The sequence below is a fragment of the Mirounga leonina genome, unplaced genomic scaffold (assembly GCF_011800145.1).
Source record: "Mirounga leonina isolate KUSES-001 unplaced genomic scaffold, KU_Mleo_1.0 Mir_165, whole genome shotgun sequence".
NCBI lineage: Eukaryota > Metazoa > Chordata > Mammalia > Carnivora > Phocidae > Mirounga > Mirounga leonina.
Window position 1 is genome coordinate 43,386,707 of NW_023270415.1, and position 12,723 is coordinate 43,399,429.

At 42.7% G+C, this 12,723-nt stretch overlaps 1 protein-coding gene across 1 annotated transcript in view; it reads left to right on the top strand.

Moving 5' to 3' along the window:
* SDC2 (syndecan 2) overlaps positions 1-9,407 on the top strand; it is a 97,407-nt gene extending 88,000 nt beyond the window's left edge. The window contains exons 3-5 of the mRNA XM_035011573.1: positions 2,892-3,025; positions 7,113-7,248; positions 8,150-9,407. Coding sequence (XP_034867464.1) covers positions 2,892-3,025; positions 7,113-7,248; positions 8,150-8,313 — 434 coding nt within the window. The 3' untranslated portion in view covers positions 8,314-9,407. The remainder of the gene's footprint in view (positions 1-2,891; positions 3,026-7,112; positions 7,249-8,149) is intronic.
* Positions 9,408-12,723: the final 3,316 nt, after the last annotated feature.

The following is a 12,723-nucleotide window of genomic DNA, read 5'->3' on the forward strand; positions in this document are numbered from 1 at the left end:
GAAGGCTGGGAAGCAGATAGTCTTGTAGTGGAGAGAGGGGATGACGTTGATCCTGAGCAAGATGGTGTGAGCAGTAGGTGGAAAAAGGCTCCGGGGTGGGATGTCTCAGGCCAGGGGAAACAATGAGAAGCTCACAAGTCAGGGATGCCAGAGATGTGATCCAGGGGGCTCCCAGGTCTCTGGTTTGGGCAAGGGGGGGACCATCTATTTGAATAAAGATGATGACAGATACAGTAGAAGAACCACCCGAGGCAGATCACTCCCCTGTCTCTGATGGAAGAAGTCTAGCTTGAGGGAATTTTCGACCTTACAAAAATCTCCCCTTTCTCACAACAGATCCCCCTACTTCGGTGATTCATATTTGTAACTGGTATGAACGAAGGGGGTCTTGAAAGCCCTTAATGGAAAATTTTCATTTGGCATTGGCAGAAATCTTTTGTAAGGAAATGATTCATTGTAGGAATAAATCAAGCATATTATATGTAAGACTTTGATAGAAAATCAGGTGGGCTGATATAAAAGAGCAGTGTGTTTCTGGAGCCATCATTATTCGTGACATATTTACATATACTGTTTTGTGTGTACCGTGCTTTCTAATATCTATCACATGCAGACCTCGAAGAATTAATATCACCGTTTTACACGTGAAGACCCTAAGTTTCAAGCATTCCTCGCCCAAGGTCACACAGCTAAATATGCCAGAACCAGTACTAGGTTTATTTTTAATGCCAAATCCCATATTTATTTCACGATTTACCCTACGATTTCTTCCCCGTATGATGAGTGTATGTGCTCAAGTTAAAGGAGATAGCTGATAGAATAAAATATTTTAAAATGTGACATTAAACAGAAACAAGGGCTCTTGCCCTGTCTCCAGCACGTTACCTCTTCTGAACTGCTTGTTACGTGACCGGGCTTCTGTGAGGAACTTGGAGGTATTCATTACTCGTTCCTGTCTGAGGAAGCGGGTTAGTTTGAGGTACAGAGTTTTGAGTTTATTTGAGTTGTTACACAGTTGACAAATGATCACCTTAAAAAGAATGTCGTATTTGAATGTCAGAAATTCTCAAATGCTATTCCGGTCAAAAGGCAAAAACAAAACAAAACAGTGCCCAGGTGGCAGTTGGCGGTTAGTCACTCTTTGAACAAACACTGGATCAGAGCCTGTATGTGCTGGGGAGTCTGTTAGGCACTCAGAGAGGCCGGAGCCTTACGAAGAGTTTCTAGTCCCGTGTGTGGCGGGGGTGGGGGTGGGGAGGGGACTTCAGTCAATAGCCTACAAATAAACACGATTACAAATCTGTGGTAAATGTAACTTAGGCGAAGAAAGGTAGTACTAAAACGCCATTTAACAGAGGACTCTGACATAATATGGAAGGGAGGATGAGATGAGTGCAATTTGCAAATCGTTGTGCTGAGGTCTGGAGGTGAATTAGGAATTAGCCAGGTGAGGGCTTCTGGCAGGACATCAGGGGACAGATGAGAGGGGAAAATGATGCTCAAGGAAGCTGGAACGGTGGTTCAGGGCTGGACCATGCAGGGCTGGGCTGAGACATTTTCTATTTATCTCAGGAGCAGTGGGGTACCATTGTAATGGTTTTAAATAGTAGGATGATGGGGTCACAGCCGGTTTGTGGGCAGTGAACTGAGAGGGGGCTCTCAGGAAGAAGGCAGGTCCGGTGGCTTGTGGACAGATTACGGTGGCCTGGATGAGGCTGGTGGCCCTGGAACTGTGGAAAAGTGTTAGAGCGAAGACCTGTTAAAGTAAAATCAGAACTGCGGTGATGGATTCAAGGTGGGGGTAAGGAAGAAGTCAGGGTTGTGATTTATAGGAATGGAAGGTTCTGTTCACTGCCAGGTAACACAGGACGACAACCAGGTTTATAGGTGGACGGGGAGGGAGATCGTGAGCTCTGTTTTGAACATGTGAGAGGTGCATAATACCTTTGAGTCCTTTGAGTGAGAATGTCAAGCCAGCCAGTGGATATGTAGGTCTCAATTTCAGAGGAGTGGTTAAGCTAATGATATAAATATAGGTTTCATTTGTATTTAGATGGTAATTGAAGCCAGGAGTGTAGGTGAGGGAGCGAAGGTAGAGTAAGAAGCAGCCTAGGGCAGAACCTTAAGGAACTCTGATATTTTTGCATCCAGGTGGAAAGAGAATGAGCCTGCAAAGGAGACTTAGAAGTAGCCCAAGAGGTGAGGGGGAAAACTGGGAAGTCAAAGTGTTAGAAGCCCAAAGATAGTATATGAAGAAGGAGATGATCATTAACCAGTGTCCGGTGGTGCGAGGAGGTTCCATTAGATGACGACCACTCAGGAAAATGCCTCTGGATATGGCAGTGTGGAGGACATTGGTGACCTCATTAACTAACGTCACCGATAGCATGATGACAGGCGAAATCTGACTAGAGGGAGGCCAGCAGAGTGGATTGCTGGTGAGGACCTACCAGGCCACTGGAAAAATCTGGCTATAAAAGAGAGGAGAGAGGGGGCAGCAGATCCCCTCAGAGAAGAAAGGGTCTGCTGTGGGAGAGTCTGCCTTTCTTGTCGTTGTGTCGTGTTTTAAAGTGGGAAGTGTAGCATGTTTCAGCGTAGGAAAGGCAGAAATCTTGTGAGCAGGAGAGATTTGAGCATGGAAGTGAAAGCAAGGGTCCTTGAGAGCATTGAGGATAATGTTACAGAAAATGCCAGGCTGCCCGCAGATCCACTCTGAAATCCCCTCATCGTGTGCAAACTGCGGGAAGGTCAGTGTGGGGTTCTTGGGGAGCAGGTAGTTTGAAAGCCCCTGGCCTGGTCAGCGGCCACCCCGCACAGCGCCCTCTGCTCATAGAGAAACCTGTGTTGGGATTCCCGTGCTCCGCTCACCTTCGCTTGTTTTTTTCCCGCAGGAGCTGATGAGGACATCGAGAGCCCAGAGCTGACAACAGCCCGACCACTTCCAAAGATAGGGTTCACTGGTGTTGTTCCAAAAGTGGAAACCACGACACTGAAGACACAGAACAAGACACCTGCTCAGACGAAGGTGTGTTTGTTTTGCATCGCGTTGGCGGGTCCTCGTAAATGCTTTTTAAAATTGCCCAGATTGTTCCTTTTGAGAAGCCCCCTTCAAAAATGATGTGAGGACACATGGTCTTCTCATTATATTGCGGTAAATGGCTGTTCCTTACTCTTTTGATCGTTTTGACATTTACCCACCTGCTACTTTTTTGTTGTTAAATAGACTGTTTTTCAGAGCAGTTTTAGGTTCATGGCAAAACTGAGGGGGAAGTCCAGAGAGCTCCCATAGGGCCCCTGCTCCCACACGTGCACAGCCTCCCCTCTGTCAGCATCCGCACCAGAGTGGTACGTTTGTTACAACCAGTGAAGCTACGCTGACATGTTATTATTACCCGGAGTCCATAGTTCCCCTTAGGGCTCACTCATGGTGTTGTACATCCTGTGGGTTCTGACAAATGTACGATGACATGGATCTGCCATTGTAGCCTCGTACAGAGTATTTCCATTGCCCTAAAAGCCCTCCGTGTGCTGCCTACTCATCTCTCCCGCCCCCCACCCCCAGCAAGTACTGATCGTTTTACTGTCCTCATAGTTTGGCTTTTCCAGAATGTCATACAATTAGAACCATACAGTATGTAGCCTTTTGAGATTGGCTTTTTTCTCTGAGCGATATTCATGTAAGGTTCCTCCACGTCTCTTCCTAGCTCGGTAGGTCATTCTTCCTACTACTTTTATCACCCAGACCTAGCTTCTATACGGGTATCATTCATAGGATGCTCCTTCTCTAAGGAGCTCACAGCCCAGTTAAGAAGCAAGACATTTTCTGTTTATTTGGGCTTCAGCCAAGAAAATTTGTTTTCATTTCATAATTTGTTCTGAGTTAAAACCATTGTGAACTTTACACATGCTGGAACAGGTAATGGAATAAGGACACTCCAGGTACCTGTCTCATTATTTCTGAACGTTTTCTCAGGCCTATCATCAGTGGCCTACAGACTTTGGCCTCTTACAGTGATAATGATGCACGTGGTTACATCCCAATATAGTCATTTTGAGAGCTGAGTTATTAAGAAATAAGGTCTTTGGATTTAGAACACAGCAAAACTACTAGCTAGTGAAAACTATGAGACTGGTGGTTTTGGCCTTACAATTATTATATTGTAATTAGTTGACCACTCGCTACCGGGTAAGCTATTTAAGTTGGAAAATGCATATGAAAGTCTGAAGAAGGGGCATCTGGGTGGCTCAGTGCGTTAGGTGTCTGGCTAATGATTTTGGCTCAGGTCATGATCTCTCCCTGGGATCGAGCCCCGCATCAAGCTCCATGCTCGTCATGGAGTCTGCTTGTCCCTCTTCCTCTGCCCCTCCCCCTGTTCCATACGCTCTCCCTTGCGCACACCATCCCAAATAAATCTTAAAAAAAAAAAAAGTCTGAAGAAGGCCTAGGCTTTAAATCCTGCATCTGGTCAAATTTCTTAGCTTCTCTGAGCCGTTCCTCGTGGGTCCTTGAGAAGAAGAAATGTGGGTGCATATAGCATGGCACCTGAGACTCAGGAAGCATTCTCTAAGCCTCCAGTGAATTTGGTTAGAGCCGTAGAGCCCAAGGCAATTCACCAAATGAGCGTGTGTAACTGCAGTTGGAGACGTTGTCCGTGGTCCTGGGGTAGCAAGCTGCTTATGAAAACCTAGAAATGCAGGTGTCCCCTTTGAGAGCTCACCCATCTGTTGGTCAGAAGTAAGATGCTGCCAAGCTTTTGTAGGAGACAGGATGCGGAAGGCCGCCTCCTGTCCATAGTGCCAGGTCTTCCCTGGAGGAAGAGGTGCCCCCCTGCAGCTAGGAACACATGGGGGCTTCCCATGCTTTGTTTTCCTCCCCTTGTCAAAGTGCATTTGTTTTCCCTCCCAGCCCCAAGGTGCCCCCAGAGCATGTGAAAGGAGAGGCAGGGCAGAGCTGGATACATTTCTGCAGATGCAGAAGGGCCATGTTCAATCCTCTCCAGCCTGGAGTGCGCTCTGCAGGATTAAGACGGGGCAGTTACTGGGGTGGCAGACTGACTTCCCGGGCCAGGTGATCGGAAAAAAGGAGAAGGTCTCTGAACCCTGAGGCAGACGTACCTAGCATGTGGGGGCTCCATGCATGGTAGCTGCTCCATAAACGTATGAAATTGAATGTATGGAAGAAGGATGGGAGAAGGGGAGAAGTGAGAAGTAACTGGTGTGCGTCATGATGTGAGGATGGGGAGAGGGTCCTCAGAGTGTGTGTGCCAGTTACCCAGTGTGGCTGTTGAAAGATGCATCTGGCGTTACCACAGTTTTATTTGACTGCTTGTCGTGACTGAATCTCTCGAAGTCGGTGACCATCAGGACCCGCTAGCTTGAGGCAGGAAACTCCATTTTGGCTTTCAATGGTAAAGAGTTGTATCCTAAGCAAAACCTAATTTGAGAGTAGAGTTCTGGTCAGTCGATAGGAATGGATTGAAACTTGATTTAAATTTTTTAAAAATTGGCTTCAAGGAAGTGATTGTGTCAGATCTAGATAAAGAAGATAGATGTTTGGCAGATGAGCTCAGAAATTAAGAATCCCCAAACATTTTAACATATTTATATTCCTAGTATCATTTGTATTCAATGGAGTCCTCATTCATCTCTTCATGAGAGGTTTATTAAATGCTACTCATCATGTGTCAAACATTATTCTAGATACTGATAATGATAATATTGATAGTGAATATTATTAATAAGTGATTTAATTTTCTATCTTATAGTTACATGGTGGTACAACTAAATTAAACGTTGCCTCTAGGCTATCTTTAATGTAGACTGCTTTCGAATGGGTCTCTCAGTGGTATTAGTGTCCCTGTCACAGAATCCCATCTAGTTTGTTGTAAATTTATGTGACAAAAATAAAAAGAACACAGTTGTTGGTTGAAGCAGAGCATTGCTCACAATCTTTTACTTCCGATACATTTCCAAGGCATCCAAACAACCAGACGTGGATGTGACAGATCTTTAAATGACTTCATTTAATCATCTATGGTGCCTTTTTGTAATTTCATTTTGCACATATATACAAGGGTTGAGGTATTTCAGATTAGCTCCATACTGTAGAAATAATTCTCCTTAGTCAAACCCCTGCTTCTATACAAGAAAGCGTTTCAATGTAAATAATGAATGTTCCATCCAGAGCACCTGGAAGCTTGTGCACTGATGGACTGTCCCTATTAGTGCATGGTGGCCCCAGCTCTGTGGAGACCTCCTGTCCCCACACCCACAGACCCCTGAAATGCAGATCAGAAGGTAAGTCAGAGGGAATTGTGTCAGGTCTCACGAATGATTATAGAGACTCAAAAAATCTGAGGGGAATTCATGAGGTTTGTCATAATAATGTGTGGTTGGGGTTAATGCTCACCGGAGATGAGCTTCTGAGAGTTACCACCTTGGATTTGTGCTTTAGAATTGTGGAAAACCCAAGAACCTCAGAATGCCCTTCGTTAAACGGAGGTAGACACCAAGGTGCAGGAAAGTAGTATGACTCGGTCAGGGTCACACAGGAGCTGCGTAGAGAGCCCAGACCCCTGAAGTTCTAGTTCAGGGTTCGTTGAAGTTGTAAGAGTGAGTAGGGAGAGGGGAGCATTGCTGACTAAGTCTGGAGGGCTACTCCCCAGAGTTGGTAGCAGGAAGAGCCCTTGGAGATCACCTGGAGAGAAGGCCTGAAAGGAAGCTGCCATCACAGTGCCCCGTGTAGCAAAGAGCTGACGGAGTAAGGAGAATTGGGACCATGTTCTTGGGTTGGTGCAGCCAGAAAGAGCTAGAGCCTGAAGTCAGAGGAGTGGTGAGAAAACAGAGCTTATGAAGTATCAACTAAAACAACCTAACCATGTCATCTGGATTATCATGAACTCACTAAGCAGCCACCTTGCCTCTACCTATGATGGTATTCTACAAAACCATGGACAACGTGGCTCCATCCTAGGCCTCGCCCCTTGGTGTAAACTTCACCATAATTATTTCCCAAACTCATTGTTGGAAAACAATAAACCTTGGAATATACTTCTGTTTTCTCTTCTTTCTAGCACATTAAAAAAGATCTTTATAATCTTTTCCCTTATCAGTCACCTGAAGAAATTGATAAGGAAAAAGTTCATCTCTCTGACTCAGAAAGGAAAATGGACCCAGCTGAAGACGATACAAATGTGTATACTGAGAAGCACTCAGACAATCTGTTTAAACGAACAGAAGTCCTGGCAGGTGAGTAGCCCAGAGGGGGCCTGGTGGGAGGGTCCTTAAATAGACCTTGCTTGGCTAAGTGATATTCAGAGATACAGGCCAAGCTTGCTGAATGTCACCTTCCTGCCGAGAGCAGGAAGAATGAGAGCCTGTCTCATTCCAGAGTGAGAGACAAGAGTTAGGCAAATGTTCTTTATTTTCTCTCCACTCCCTCATCCTACCACTTGGTACAAGAAGAGGAAAGTTAGGATCTGAGTTGGTCCAGAACAACTGGGTGTGGGGGGGGTATGGTGGGATGTGAAGCTCAATTCATCCAGCTCCAAGTCATCCTGATATCAAAATAAACTTGAGAAGGAAAAGTCCTTTATGGGGGGAGGGCAGTTGATGCAAATAACGCCCAAGGCATTAAGGATGCTGTCTCTCATTGTAACTTATCTGATGAAAGCAGTCACCATTTGATTTTAAGAACGATTTAAGAACACTTAGTCCTTGAAAGGATAGTCCCAAAGCCAAGACTAGAAAGGACATTTGTTTGCTTTTTTTCATATTTACCCTTACAAAACTTGTCACTTCTATCGTGTTTTGTGCCTTCACTGAAAAAGCAATTAGAAGATTAGACTATGAATTGTGAGAAAACTAAAGAATTTTAAAGTAAGGAATTAGGTGAGGCCCCAGCCAGATTTTTCTTATTGAGGCTTTTGACTGATATTATTAATTCTAATCAAAGAAAGTACTGTACCTTCCTCGGGAATGTCAGATTTGGGTAATTACCTGGTTGCCTCATCGAATCCAGTTTTTAAGTGTTTGGGGGTTTTTCAAATGGAGCCTTTTATAAAGGTGTAAATAGATGGGGCTCGACAAAGTTAATTTCTGCAGTCCTTGAATCTCTCCTGAAAGTAATCTTCCTTTTGGCGTGTTTCAGCTGTCATTGCTGGCGGAGTTATTGGCTTTCTCTTTGCAATTTTCCTTATCCTGCTGTTGGTGTATCGCATGAGAAAGAAGGATGAAGGAAGTTACGACCTTGGAGAACGCAAACCATCCAGTGCTGCTTATCAGAAGGCACCTACTAAGGAGTTTTATGCATGAAACTCCCACTTAGTGTCTCTATTTATGAGATCACTGAACTTTTAAAAATAAAGCTTTTGCATAGAATAATGAAGATCTTTGTTTTTTGTTTTTTTTCATTGAAGAGCCATTCTGGCCCTTCAGTGATAAAATCCCATTGTATTTAAAACTTTTCATGTATTTCTTTAGAACGACATAAAATTAAAATAACATCTGCAGTGTTCTGTGAATAGCAGTGGCAAAATATTATGTTATGAAAACCCTCTGTGTTCATGGAATCGGCTTAAACTTTATGCGCAAATACAAAATGATTGTTTTTATCCTATGGTTCAGAGATGAAAGCTGTTTAATTTGTGTCCGCATGTCTCCGATTGACCTTACCAAGTTGGTCTTACTTTGTTAATTTATCTGTTGTTCCCTCTCCTCTGCTCGTCCCTCTTGTCCCCTTGAAAACAAAACTCTATGCCTTTTTGTAGCTGTTACGGTGCAATTTGTCTTTGGATAATTCAGATAATGGTAATTTAGTGTATATGTGATTTTCAAATATGTAAACTTTAACCTCCACTTTGTATAAATTTTTAAGTGTCAGACTATCCATTTTACACTTGCTTTGTTTTTCATCACCTGTAGCTTCAGGCAGATTTGCAACAGCAAATTAATGTGTAAAATTGGATTATTACCACAAAACTGTTCAGTCATAGCTATCTAATCAGATCTTCTTTTGGGAGGATTTGATGTGAGTTACTGACAAGCCTCAGCAAACCCAAAGATGCTAACAGTATTTTGAGAAGTTGCTGCAGATTCCTTTGGCCACTGTATTTGTTAATTTCTTGCAATTTGAAGGTACGAGTAGGGGTTTAAGGAAAGATCAGTTTTTGTTCTTAAAAATGCATTTAAGTTGTAAACGTCTTTTTAAGCCTTTGAAGTGCCTATGATTCTATGTAACTCGTTGCAGACTGATGTTAATGAGTATATATAACAGTTTAAAAAAACAGTTGGTATTTTATAAGCACAGACAATTCTAATGGTAACTTTTGTAGTCTTACAAATAGACATCAACTGTAATTTGGGAACATAAAAACTACTGAATAAATCATGTGGCCTAATATTGAAAATGTCACTGTTATAAATTTTGTACATTTTCGATCAAATGTACATCTCCCCTTTGCAAATGACCATCTGCTCTTGAGGATGATGTGGGTTTGATTTCTGAGTGTTCCGTAGTGTCTGTAAATCAAAACCAAAGAGCTCATCGATGAGGCTGTTTATTACCAGACTCACTTCTGAATTGGCCAGAGGAAATCTGAATGTATCCTCCTGCCTGTGTTTGGGGGTAGACATTGGAAGACTGCCAGGGAGGGAATTGTGAAGTTGGCAACCTTTGTAGGCTAGCTGATGGCAACAGTGAGAGGGATGCCTGCTTTTGCAAATAACTCTTGGGAGGCTAAATTCCAAAGAACTGAAGGGGATTTTCCTGATGTCAGTATCTAAGGTTTTGTCCTGTAGACCGAATGAAGACTGATGTACCTTGGAAACTCTGCTCCAAATCTCTCCTGAAGCTTCACTGAAGAACCAATAGGTGGAATGCCATAGTTCACACTGTAGGGAAGGAAAGCAGGGCAGGGTGGCCCCGTGCACTAAAAGGAGGGCCCCACTGCTGAGGATTGAAATTGCTGGAAAGCAGGAGTGCCTGAGGAGGAGATGGAAGTCTGAGGGTACCCTGCCTGGGTATTTCCTTCTAACAACATTGCCTTTTCTGTTTCCACCATAAATTTTGTTTTAATGTGTGAGCCACCAAAGTAGGAAGAAGACCGCAAAAACAGCAACCCTTTCAATACATAATGTACTTTTAATAAAGTATGAATACTTCATTTAGAGAACGTTCCCTGGAATTGTCACATAACTCATTAAAAAAAAAAAATTTAAGCAGCACTCGGAACAGTGTTTACTTAAATTCTTAATGGCCTTAATTCTCAAATTCCTGTCCCATCACTTACAGAGTCAATCCACTTTGGGGTGATTAAAAGGAAGTTCTAGCATCTTCTAAAGTTGCACAATATCCCTCGATTACAGAGGTTAAGAATGTAGTGGGTATACCTCTAACTGTGGAAAGCATAGTGCAATTAAGTTCATAGAATTAACTGCTTGGAATATCCATGCCAAGAAAAGAAAGTTTCTGGCAAATATTTTGTCACTGCTGTAAAGCAAAATATTTGTTAAAGTGCCAAAATAAAGTGTCATGCTGAAAGTAAAAAAAAAAAAATCATTGTATAGACTGACATCCAGTTTTCTTCAACTGTATGTTTTCTGCTTAGTTTTTGTTTTTTGTTTTTAAGATGCAGTAACTAGTACTACAAGAAGTATTAGTAATGATTACCGAGTTCAGGAAAATTTTGGTAAAATATAAACATTAAAGCCAATGTGAAAATTTACTGTTTCCTTAACCACATGTAAATGATTTCCTTTGCGTGAATATGGCGTTGTGTTTGAAAGACTTGCAGTATTCAAACTGCCCCATTTTCAGTGGATGGGGAAAGTGGGATGAGCTCATGGTGTGGCGTTTTTAAGTTTTAGCTGCAGGTGCATAGTACCTGAATTTCGGGATTAGGACCTGGTTAATGAAATTGAATTTAGGTTGGACAAGATAGCAGAAATTGCCATCTTACTCACATTAAAAGTTGATAGTTTCGGATCGAATGGTTGGTGAAATGGTCCTTTCTGCAAAGTAGAATCCTTTCTGCAAAGTAGACAAGAGATTCTTGCTTACTGAAGGTATAGTCTCTTTGTATAGGGTCTAGGAGACTAAGCTAAATATAATTACCTTACTCTGGTTTCCCGAAGGAACTTGAATGTCCTGCAAAGGGTGCTGGGTCCTGCAAAAACAGGGGCAGTAAAAACTTCATGGTTTTTAGGAGCTTACTTCTTCAGTGTCCTAGAGATTTTGAAAACTTAGGGAAAGTTTTTAAGTGAGGAGCAAAAATATAAAACCTAAAAATATTGCAGGGTGAGTTTTATGACAACAATCATCTTTACAACTTTATTATAATTATGTAATGGATGGTAGAAAAAATTTTTTAATACATTTGGTTTTATTTTTTTTTTTTTTTTTTTTTTTTAAAGATTTTATTTATTTATTTGAGAGAGAGAGAATGAGAGACAGCATGAGAGGGAGGAGGGTCAGAGGGAGAAGCAGACTCCCCGCTGAGCAGGGAGCCCGATGCGGGACTCGATCCCGGGACTCCAGGATCATGACCTGAGCCGAAGGCAGTCGCTTAACCGACTGAGCCACCCAGGCGCCCCTACATTTGGTTTTAAAAGGCAATGACTTTAAGCAACATAATCTCTGACTTGAATTTCTAAAGTTCTAAACCTCTGGCAGACATCAGTGAGACCTGAAGAAGTTTTCAATTAAAATTAACCAAGCCAGATGATAAATGTAGTCTGAATTGAGTAACCACGAAGGTATTTTCAGTGCTGATATTTTATTACAATAGTGAAAGTTGAGATCTGGCTATTTCTGGGAAATCTGCTTGAGCAGGCATGGAAAACTTTATTTTTTTATTTTTTAAAGATTTTATTTATTTGAGAGAGAGAGCACATGCCAGAGGTAAAGGCAGATGGAGAAGCAAACTCCCCACTGAGCAGGAAGCCTGATCTAGGACCCTGAAATCATGACCTGAGCCAAAGGCAGACACTTAACCGACTGAGCCACCCAGGTGCCCTGGCATGGGAAGCTTTAAAAAGAATGAAAAACTGTGCTACCTAGAGGTAAAAATATCAAAATGAATTTTGTCCCACTCTGTCTCCTAATTTTGGGCAAATTCACTCTTAGATTTATCATTCTAAGATTTCATTCCTTTTTGTTTATCTGTTGCATATGATTTCTGGCAAGGATTTTTCTGACCAAGGAATCCCGGTGGCTTTGGGAGCAACTTGGTTTCCTGTGAATTAGCTGGAAGGGTATATGTGACCCAAGCAATAATTCTAATGCACAAATGGAGTGAAGCTATAAGCTTTGGTCTTTCTGATGTATGAGCACAAGATTCATTTATTCTAGTCGCCTTGGCAAAGTAGCATTCAAGCAACAAATGTATGTGCAAGGCATCAGAGGTTTAATCAGCAGATACTTGCCTACTGAGTATGCACCGGGCACTCTTCTAGAAGCTGGGGGTATAGTGATGAGCTAGAGAGAGCTCCTGCTCTCATGGGGTTTGGAGAGGGGTGCGTAGACTCTGAAACAAAACTAGCAAGTAGGAATTGCCAGTTGGTAGGAATTTCCATGATGGATATCATGCGGGATGATGTAAGGGACTGAAGAACTATGGGCCCAGCTAGGCTAGGTATGCTGCGGTAACAATCTCAGCAACTCGCACCAGCAAAGGATTTATGTCTTACTCATGCCACGTGTCCGTCGGTTGGCAGAGTTATGCT